This window comes from Rana temporaria, chromosome 3, assembly GCF_905171775.1.
Source record: "Rana temporaria chromosome 3, aRanTem1.1, whole genome shotgun sequence".
NCBI lineage: Eukaryota > Metazoa > Chordata > Amphibia > Anura > Ranidae > Rana > Rana temporaria.
The window spans coordinates 285340037-285351628 of record NC_053491.1 but is presented as its reverse complement, the minus strand read 5'-3'; the positions used below and the strand labels follow the sequence as shown (position 1 = coordinate 285351628).

General features: G+C 40.6%; 1 protein-coding gene across 1 annotated transcript in view; it reads left to right on the top strand.

The window, feature by feature from the left end:
* The first annotated feature begins 359 nt into the window (after positions 1-359).
* ATP10B (ATPase phospholipid transporting 10B (putative)) overlaps positions 360-11592 on the top strand; it is a 154776-nt gene continuing 143543 nt past the window's right edge. The window contains exon 1 of the mRNA XM_040344724.1: positions 360-1631. Within this exon, the coding sequence (XP_040200658.1) occupies positions 1225-1631 (407 nt within the window). The 5' untranslated portion in view covers positions 360-1224. The remainder of the gene's footprint in view (positions 1632-11592) is intronic.

The window sequence follows — 11592 nt, the reverse complement described above, 5'->3', positions numbered from 1 at the left end:
ATTGTGCAAAAAAACGTAAAAATTGCAATGGAAAAAATTAACGCAAAATGTATTTTTTTCTCATTTCCCATCTCTCTCACTAACAAATAACATATGAAACAAAAATATATAAATAGAAAAATGCAACAAAATGTAAATGTTTGCTGTCCAAAAAAAGTAATATAGTATGTTAGCATAGAGTAGACTACTAAGTCTTCAGGTCCCTACAGCAATTTGATGTGGTAAATGACCTTATGTGCGCTGTTTTACATGTGAATGTGCATTGTGTTAAGGTAACTAAGCCATTTAGAATAGGCTGTGCATGCTTAACATAGCCATTTTTTTTAGTGTAAGTGTCAATACCTACTGGTGTTGTGCATTGGAGTGCGTTGCTAAATGAATGGTACCTCACAGAGTGGCATGCATAACAGTCATGTGTAGTTATTAAGCCAGCCTGAAAGTTATAAGACGTGAGGCTGACACATCTCAAGAAAAAAAAAACTGACACTCTGTGACTGACTGAAGTTGTTAGTCACTTAAAAAATAAATCGAATTGAAATATATTAATAAAAGTGATTTATATCATTTTGTTCATATTTTAAAATGCAGTGATTACATTTAACCCTAAATTTATTTAAATGAATTACAAAAGTTTCTATGCTGATTTATTGTTCTGTTACTTCTCTTATCATATTGAGGAAAAGGTTCAAAAGAATCTTTGTTTCTATTAATAAATTGGTCACAGATCAAAGTGCACTGTCACATGTACAAGACGCTCCCGTCTCTGCTATGTAAAGATTTCATGTGCTTCCTCATTCTGTTTATTATAAGTAGGCACATGGCTAACTGCCATTGTATTATCTTAGAGACTGCCAATTAGCATACCATTCAGGTGAACAGGTTATCCTGTGATTATAGCCAAGCTGAGAGGTTGTAGGACCCAGAGGCAGCTTTTCTACTCTCCTCGGACAAACTGGTTTATGGAGTGACACACAGGTAGCTGGCGTGACGTTTGCAATCAACAGGTGTACTTTGAAATAAGTGAGAGAAGCAATAGTCTGCCAGTGTCCACAGCACATGAAAGACCTGTGCTACATCTTGGGATTTTGTGGTGGATTTATTTATTTATTTTAATATGAAGGAGAAAGATAAATCAGGAGAAACCGTCACCAAAGCAGCATGCTGAACCAGGAAACTTAGGAAGGCTTTAAAGTTTCACTTTACATTTCCTCCGCATGTAAAACAATGTCTTCTATCATCACTGAGATCTGGGAGAGGGTGATGAGGGGACGACGGAAAAAGGATGACTCCAAAAGGACCATTAAGTCCAATTTACTTTTTGAAGGCGCCAACTGGAAGGAAAATCCAAACTGTATTTACAAAACCAACAAAATCAAGACCACCAAATACACCTTCCTTTCCTTCATTCCTAAGAACCTGTTTGAGCAATTTCACCGTTTCGCCAACATGTACTTTGTTTTAATAGCCGCTCTAAATTTTGTACCGGTGGTAAATGCCTTTCAACCAGCCATAGCCATAATTCCAATTTGCATTATTTTGGCTATTACTGCAATTAAGGATGTATGGGAAGATTTCAGGCGATTCAAATCGGACAAGGAGATCAATAACATGCCGTGCATGATATATAGCAAGTAAGTCTTTCGAAGCTTCAGAATTTTTTGGGGTTGTGTATCGAGTTTGTATGTTAATATTCTTTGGTACTAACTAATGGTCCAATAGAAAACGACTATTGTAGTAGCCTTCAGACACTTACCCGGGGTTGTGGTGTGATGTGATTAGGGTTAATAGTGCTAGATATGAAATAATATTTCCAGAAAGATTATACCACAAGTTCAAAACTGGAAAGTTTATCAATTATATTTGAAAATCTAGCTGTGCCTTTTTTTTTAGGCCTATACCTATAGCAGCCAATGGGACTGTAGTATGGACCAGTATTATACAATAATCAAACAAGATCATATTAGTATCAACATAGTGTTTCTAAAATATTTTTGACTTTTAGGATGTTTTAGAGTCGGTTCACACTAGGGCGACACGACTTCCAGCGCGAATTTCAGAGGCGACTCCGACACGACTTGAGCATGAACCACAGGGCGATCTGGGGCGATTTACAACACGACTTGAAGTCGTCTCCAGGACAGGAGACTTTCCAATTTTTTTCCCAACTTTGGCCAATCAAACAACAATCAGCTCTAGGGGAGGGAGGGGGAGGAAGAGGTTTGCCTGAGAAATGTATGTTATCTTCCTGGAAAGTCGCTTCAGTTAAGACAGTGATCAGACTTGGAGGCGACTTGGAGGCGACTTCCATTGAAATCAATGGGTACAAATCGCCTACAAGTCGGATTGAAGTAGTACAGGAACTTCTTTTGAAATCGGAGCGACTCGAGTCGTGTGTATTAACACCGCTCCCATTCACTTCCATTGTTTTTCTCGACAGCGCGATTTGGGCCGACTTGAGTCGACTTCAAGTCGGATCCCAAGTTGCCCCAGTGTGAACCGGCAATTACATATTTTTATTTATTTGTTTTTGTATTAAAAAAAGAGTATTTGGTAAACAATTACAAAAATATTAGGGAAGTATACATTTTAATACACTGTGTCAGACTTATTTGTAGTTTGTTGGTTGGTTTAATGCTCGTAGTTAGTGTAATGCTTGTGCTATACATTTTATTGATTCTGATTCATATAATGGATACTGAGGAAATTGAGGTCCTCTGGCTTAACTTGTGAAGTCAAGTCTCTCAGATACCTCTAAAGCGCATTTGAACCTCAATAGTATACTTGTTTGTCAACTTGGTAGGTGATTATGCTGACTACATGCAAATAAATTGCCCCACATAAATATAAGCTATCTGACTGTATTTTCTAAAATGCCTGCTTATTTTCTTCTAAAATATAGTTTTCATTAGTTTGTTTTGTTTCAGCCATAGTGCCCTTCACTTCACTGGAATCCACCACAATTCTTTTTTTTTTTGACTGTGTATTTCAAAGTGATCCAATCTATGCTTGAAGTAAATCTATCATATTTGTTTCATGACAGGCTTTCTTTAATGAAAGGTTATTCTTTGTCTTTGTAGTAGTGGTAATGATTGATTTGATAGCCAGTTTATTCACGTGCAGAAAGACTACCACATGGAAAAAAAAAAACATCTGTTGTATTGTTTTTTACTGGGTCTTGTGAGGCCCTTTTTCCAAGGAGGACTCATTTTTCTCAAACTATTGATCATTCTGTTCCCCTTTCATTATTTCAAATGGTGTTTCTTGGTGTTGACATTACATTTATAGAAAGTTATTTTATTTTCTGAGGCCCAGTTGTTTTTCTTGATACATAAACCCCATAAGTTAGCAACTAATAAATGAGCAACCACTACCTTTAAGGGCTCTTTCACATGGAGCCACTCCACTCAGCAGGGGACTCATAAGCTGTGGATGGGGTAAACCCGTGGTGGCTCTATGGATGGCCAAATGTAAATAGACTTATGTCCATTTATATCAGACTAAATTCAATCCATCACATTTAGGTCTGGAAAAGTTGAAAAGAATGCAGTCATTTTTGTTAATTTTTCCTTCAGGAAATGGATGGACTTGGAGGTAGGTGGATATAAACGAACACAAGTCCAGTTCTATCAGCCTACCATAGACCCACATGGAGTTTCCAATCAGGGTTATCTGAAAAATAGACAGGTGGACCTGTTTGGAAAGCCTGTGTGAAAGGGCCCAAACAGTAAAAACATTGTCTCTATACACGTCTCAGAAACAATATGTTCTTTCCCTTTCAAATCTTACAAACGTCATTTAACATATGGTTTCTGGGACATATCTTTGTTTGTACTGTTAGAGAGGTGATCACTGATAAAGAGGTGTTTACTTTTGCAGATTGTTTTGGGTGCATCTTGAGAGGGGGTGTAGCAACTGAACAATCCTCCTAGTGGATATGAGTTATTTTTTTACTATTTTACCTTTTTCTTGTGTGTGTGTGTTTTATACCACTAAATCTTTTTTGTTGACTTTTAGCTGGATTCACGTAGGGCGGTGTATGTTTCAGCCAGCGTAGCGTATCGTATTTACGCTATGCCGCCGTAAGTCAGAGAGGCAAGTGCTGTATTCACAAAGCACTTGCCTCCTAAGTTACGGTGGCGTAGCGTAAATGGACCGGCGTAAGCGCGCCTAATTCAAATGAGGAACAGGGGGCGTGTTTTATGTTAATGAATCGTGACCCAACGTGATTGACGTTTTTAACGAACGGCGCATGCGCCGTCCGTGGACATATCCCAGTGTGCATTGCTCCAAAGTACGCCGCAAGGACTTATTGGTTTCGACGTGAACGTAAATTACGTCCAGCCCTATTCACGGACGACTTACGCAATCGATGTCAAATTTTCAAAATTCGATGCGGGAACGACGTCCATACTTAACATTGGCTAGACCAGCTTTTTGTTGGACTAACTTTACGCCTGAAAACGCCTTACGTAAATGGCGTATCTTTACTGCGACGGGCAAGCGTATGCCCCTAGCGGCCGGCGGAACTAGACAGCTAAGATACGACGGCGCAGGCAGTCGTATCTTAGCTACATTTAACTGTATCTCAATTTGAGAATACACTTAAATGTAGGATGGCGCAGATTCAGAGTTAAGACGGCGTATCTACTGATACACCGGCGTAACTCTACCTGAATCTGGCTATTTGACTTAATGTGACTGTTCATGTCTGTCAGTTATGTCAGAAAAGCACAAGCCAGGAGTTAGGCAGGTCATACATAATGCAATTTTTTTTCCTGCAACCATAGGTTGCAGGAAAGAAATTTGCACAATTCCCCCATGAACACATGCAGTGCTGACAAGGCGATCGGCAATTATATTCTCCTAGCGAGGAGGCAGGGGCAGGCAATGGAAGCCCTCCCCTTGGGAGAAGAAGAAGACAGTGATTAGCGTTGGTGGCTATAGCAAACCGCTATCGATAATCGTAAGAGAATCGGGCAGGCTAGTTGTACCAAAGCTGATCGATCAATCAACTTGGTACATTCAGCCGGCCCAGAAACAGATTGAATCTTCCTGCTGAACCGGCCGAGATTCGAACCATGTATGACTGGCCTTAGTAAGCAGGACAGAGATAACAGATAGGATCAAAACCCTAAAAGGATTACACAGGTTTTGACAAGGCTTTATTTATCAGACAGTCTGTAATGTTTGGAGATGGGGCCAGACTGTAGATGTGCTGGTTATATATAAATAGTATTTTCTACTGATATCACAGAGTCTCATGCATTCATTCTGCTAGTAACTGCCTTAAACTAACAAATATGGCAAACAGAAAAAGACGTCAATCAGCGCAATTGATAGAGCCCTGTTTAGGTTGTCAGTCTGCAGATTAAGCATCTCCGGCCTAATTGTCCTTCTTGATTCGTGAATGAATCATATGCTTGTATGATGGAATTCTTTTATCATGATGAAGATCTGTGTCTGCATTCTCATGGCTTATTATCACTTAGCTCATAGCTAGTACTATACATTTACACCTGGATTTTGTAAACCTTTGCAATGTAACACGGTATTAACAACCTGCTAATGTTTTGCAAATGATGGTGGCAACAGTGTGCTGAATGCACTCACAAGAGCTCACCTAGTTATGGTGTTCATATACATATTTAAAAAATGTTTTTTAAATATTTGTTATTATTCACTGGTGGCAAATTCTCCCTCCCCTCGACACAGTCTGATCCCACTAGGGGTGTCGGGACGAGGGAGAAAGGACTTATGCCTCATACACACGATCGGTTTTCCCGACGGGAAAACTGCCATGTTTGCTTTTGGTCGGGAAAACCGGCCGTGTGTATGCTCCATAGCAGTTTTCCCGTCAGGAAAACTGCGAGCAAAAAATGAGAACGGTTTTCCCGAGCAAAGCTCTCATGGCAGTTATCCTGTCAGGAAAACCGTCTGTGTGTACACTGGGAAAAGCAACCGAGCAGGTTCTTGGTTTTCCTCTCAGTTTTCCCGGCGGACTTTTGACCGCCGGGAAAACTGATCGTGTGTACGAGGCATTAGTTGTTGGTAGGACGAACAACACATAACCCCACAAGTTTCCTTCACTACTTGGTGTTCTATGCCTTCTTGTGTTAATGTTTTGCTTGTATAACGGACATCCATACAGTAATCTCATGATTGTTACTTATGTCTTTCTTTGCAAAATCTCAATAAAAAATATTGAAATATAAAAAAAATTATGTGGCAAAGCAATTCTATTTTCCTTTTTCTGGATAAACTGTAGGAATACGATTAGCTAGATTCAGAGAGATTTAGGTGGGCGTAGCGTATCTCAGATACACTACGACGCCGTAAGTTAGAGCAGCAGGTCCTGTATTCACAAAGAAGTTGCGCTCTAACTTACGGCGGCGTAGTGTAACTGGGTCGGCGTAAGCCCGCCTAATTCAAATGTGGAAGATGTGGGCGTGTTGTATGTAAATTCATTGTGACCCCACGTAAATGAAGTTTTTTACTAACGGCGCATGCGCCGTCCGTGGACGTATCCCAGTGCGCATGCTCCAAATGACACCGCAACGACTCATTGGTTTCGACGTGAACGTAACTTACGCCCAGCTCCATTCACGGACGACTTACGCAAACAACGTAAAACGTGAAAAATTTGATGCGGTCCCGACGTCCATACTTAACATTGGCTGCGCCATCTTTTTGGTGGTTTATCTTTACGCCTGAAAACACCTTACGTAAACGGCGTATTTTTACTGCGACGGCCGGGCGTACGTTCGTGAATAGGCGTATCTAGCTGATTTACATATTCTAGGCGTAAATCAGCGTACACGCCCCTAGCGACCATCGTAAATAGGCAGCTAAGATACGACGGCGTAGGAGACTTACGACGGTCGTATCTTAGCAATATTTAAGCGTATCTCAGTTTGAGAATACGCTTAATGTTACAACGGCTGATACGCCCGTCGTAAGTCTTCATGAATCTGGCCCTATGTATTTTATGTATGTGATTTGTAAGGCGCATCTTAAAATGTTACAAAGAACACAGAGATAAAGACACAAAAGGCAAGTAATATTTAAGATGTCATTAGTTATATTACTTTAGGACAAGCTGAAAAAAAAATGTAAATACAGATTTTGCACTTCAGCTGTTAAAATAGCATAAAATGTCACGGTATCAGGGGTGACAAAGATAATGGCTTTGGATTTGAATAAATTAGCTCTTTTGCTGTGTCTAACAACTTGTTGCTAGATGACACATAACTCAAACACATGAACTTGAACACAATTCATTGCAGTGCATGCAGTAACTAAACAGTCTTGTTTGACATAGCATTATACACCGAAACATATGCTAAGTATTTCAGGTAAATGCATTGAGCTCCAAAAGCAGAACACCCTGATTTTCTGCTAATTTATTACAGCAGACTCCAGCCTAGTGTGTCAGAGTTGTGGCAAGAATTCCAGCATGTAGTCCGCTATGCTAAGTATAACCATAAACAAATATACAGTATGCTGGACCTCTTGTGCAAAGCAATTACACGTGGAGAATTTGCATTGTTCATAGCAGTTATTCATATTGAAGCTATTGTTTTTTCTAGTGTTACAGTTTAGGGCCTAAATAGTTCTGGATGTTGTTGGCAACACAGACTTGACTCTGATAAATAACCCCTATTCAAACACGAACAATAATATTTTGAGGCTTTTTTGAAGCATTATTATGCACTTTGCTAGTGGATGAGCATTGACATGTTTTTCATGTGTATTTAAAGTTCAGGCATTTTTTTTGAACAGTGGAACGCAGTATCATCTCTAACCCTACATTTACATCTATGCGTTTTTTAGTGCATTTTGCAGTTTTCAGAAACATACTACAGTCCATCTAACATGGTTTCTTATGGTACACATTCACATCTATGTGCCTACGCGTTTTTCAGCAGTGTGTTGGAAAGGGTCGGAATTTTTTTTTCCTGCAGCAGATTGCGGTTTGCGTGTAATAATCTTCAATGGAGACCAAAATGCAAGTGTTGCGTTTTTGATGTGTGTTGCATTTTTTTTTTCACTTTAACACACTGTGTATAGCTGATTGTTGCTAAGTAGCAGGCCAGGAAGCTGGATGCTGCATCTTTAACAACCTTTGAGCCATGAGCTGTCAGTGGGGTTCTACGCTGACAGCTGAATGCAAAAATAAAAATTGCTGGCAAAAAAAGAATCGGAGAAAAAAAATTATGTGTGTCGCCCCCCCCCCCCCTGTAATATGGAGATAGGGCCAGCCTGTACATGTGCTGGTTATATATAGATAGTCCCTTCTACTGGTATCACACAATTTTATGAGTTAATTCTGCTAGTAACTGCCTTAAACTAACAAATATGGCAAACAGAAAAAGACGTCACTCCGTGCAAATGATAGAGCCATGTTTAGGTTGTCAGTCTGCAGATTAAGCATCTCCGGCTTAATCGTCTTTGGGTCTGGTATGGATTGGGGGGGACCCCACACCAAATAAAAGAAATGGCGTGTGACACCCCCAAAATCCATACCAGACCCTTATCCGAGCATGCAACCCAGCAGGTCCTGCCCCCACATCTGGATGAGTATGGGGTAAAACAATGTAGATCCATCGTCAATCACATCAACCCCCCTGCCCCAAAGCACCTCCCATGTTGAGGGCATGTGGCCTGCTATAGTTCAGGAGGGGGGAGCTCGCTCGTCCTTTTCCTTTCCTGACCTGCCAAGCTCAGATAAGGGTCTTGTATGGATTTGGGGGGGTCCCACACCATTTAAAAAAAAAGCTTTGGCATGGGGTTCCCCTCCAAATCCATACCAGACCCAGAGAACCTGGTATGGATTCGGGGGGGGGGGGGGACGTAGTTTTTTGCTTTTTTTTGCCATGTTTTTTCTTGCGGGCATTTCTTTTTTTTGCATGCAGCTGTCAGCGAAGAATCCCGCTGACAGCTGATAACTCATCGGCTGTTAAGAACTTTGTGGCTTCTATTTACAATGTGTTTTAACCACTTAAGCCCCGGACCAATATGCAGCCTAAAGACCCAAGGTGTTTTTACAGTTCGGGACTGCGTCGCTTTAACAGACAATTGCGCGGTCGTGCGACGTGGCTCCCAAACAAAATTGGTGTCCTTTTTTCCCCACAAATAGAGCTTTCTTTTGGTGGTATTTGATCACATCTGCGGTTTTTAGTTTTTGCGCTATAAACAAAAATAGAGCAACAATTTTGAAAAAAAAGCAATATTTTTTACTTTTTGCTGTAATAAATATCCCCCAAAAACATATATAAAAACATTTTTTTTCCTCAGTTTAGGCCGATACGTATTCTTCTACCTATTTTTAGTAAAAAAAATCGCAATAAGCGTTTATCGATTGGTTTGCGCAAAATTTATAGTGTTTACAAAATAGGGGATAGTTTTATTGCATTTTTTTTTTTTATTTTTTTTTTACTATTAATGGCGGCGATCAGCAATTTTTTTCGTGACTGCGACATTATGGCGGACACTTCGGACAATTTTGACACATTTTTGGGACCATTGTCATTTTCACAGCAAAAAATGCATTTAAATTGCATTCTTTATTGTGAAAATGACAGTTGCAGTTTGGGAGTTAACCACAGGTGGCGCTGTAGGAGTTAGGGTGCACCTAGTATGTGTTTACAACTGTTTGGGGGTGTGGCTGTAGGAATGACGTCATCGATCGTGTCTTCCCTATAAAGGGAATGACGCGATCGATGCGCCGCCATAGTGAAGGACGGGGAAGCCGTGTTTACACACGGCTCTCCCCGTTCTTCAGCTCCGGGGAGCGATCGCGACGGAGCGGCTATAAACCAATAGCCGCGCCGTGGTCCCGGATCGCTCCCCGAGCGGACCCGACCTCCGCATGTAGCGGGGGGGGTCCCGATCGGACCCCCCACCCGCTAATAGGCGAGGACGTACGTGTACGCCCATGTGCCTGTACGTGCCATATTGTGGACGTATATGTACATGCGGGGGTCGGGAACTGGTTAAAGAGGAAAAAAACACAGGTTTACAAATGCAAAACGTGCCTGAAAACCACATCAACCGCATAGTTGTGAACCTAGACTAAAATCATATGCTGTCATCATCTGTATATATGCTTCCTGTTTTGTCTATGGGTATTGGGGTGGCTTATGCTATCGGAGCTCTGGATCCATGTCCACTATGCCAATATCTTTCCAGGCCCTCTATCGCTTGCCACAGTTTTTGTAATAGGAATTACTGGGGTTGTAGAGGTTATTATAAGCCCTCACCAAGTGGATGAAGGTCTCCATATTCAGCATTGACACTCCTAAATCCTCCATTTAGTTCACGGGCTTGAGAAACCGTGTCTAATGGCTCAGGTGTGAATGGGGACATGGCTTAATGTGTATGTATAGCAAAAGCCTTCTTCTTTTTTTTTATTTCAACAGAGTAAAGAAGAGTAAGAATGTCTATCAAGTTTTTATTGATTGTTTCCCCACTGGGGAGATTCACCCTCTCTATTTGTCCTAGTGGCTGCTTTCACTGAGACTTAATCTGATGGGAAATCCAACATTTTATAGTTCTATCTGCTTACTGATCACATTCACTATTACAGTGGTTGTAGAGTTAGGCCTCGTCGGGCCAAATAGAGAACATGTTCTCTATTTCCTCGTTAGTCAACGGGGAAACTTGGCTCGCCGAGATCCTTGGCGGCTTCACAAGGAACTCGATGAGCAAAACTATGTGTTTTGCCCGTCGAGTTTCTCGGACGTGTGTACGGTGCCATAGAGTTGCAGTTCCCTATTTCCGTGGGTCTAGCCATAGCTGACCCATCTATGCTCATTATCCCTACACTAGTGCATATTTGGCTCTATTAATATTATAAATAGAAACAGAAAGAGCCCACATGGTTCAAATTAATTATGAACAAATAAACAACTACAATAAGTTTGTTATCCCTGTAGTCACATTGTGGTTTATGTTGGCACGTGTGTTTTGTAAGAGGAATAGTAAATGATCCAGGCAAATAGGTTATTAGGCTTTAATTGCTCATTTGTCAGCTTTCCAATTCTTTTGAAGTAATGTCATCCAGGTTCCTTCATTGTTAAATGAATATGTCACTAAAATTAGAGGCTGAATGAGTTGACTCAATGCCATTTGGTGATGTGTATCTTTACTATTCAAAGATTATATGGCAGCACTGTAAGGAGTATGTCGGAAGAATACTGTGGAAACAAATTGTGGATATACTGCGCTGCTTAAGGAGATGTGACCAGCTGCTGACACAGCTAATATAGACAAATCAGCAAAACAAGAAGTGGGAGAAAAATGTGTAGTGCTATGGTCAAACGTGAATAACAAAACCATTAACAATCCTGCAAAGAATATATAGTGATAATACAATCATATGTAAATTCCTGGATGGAAATTACTGATAAAATAAATAAGGAAAGTCCAATAAGTAATAAAGTCCATATAAACGAATCACCACGTGAATAAGATGAGGAAATCTTGATGATGTTCCAAAATTATATATTCAAAGTGTGAATGGTAACCACCACCTATGAGGATGAGTGAAGGCTTACCAGAATTGGTGGACTTGAGCTGACATATGTCACTGCA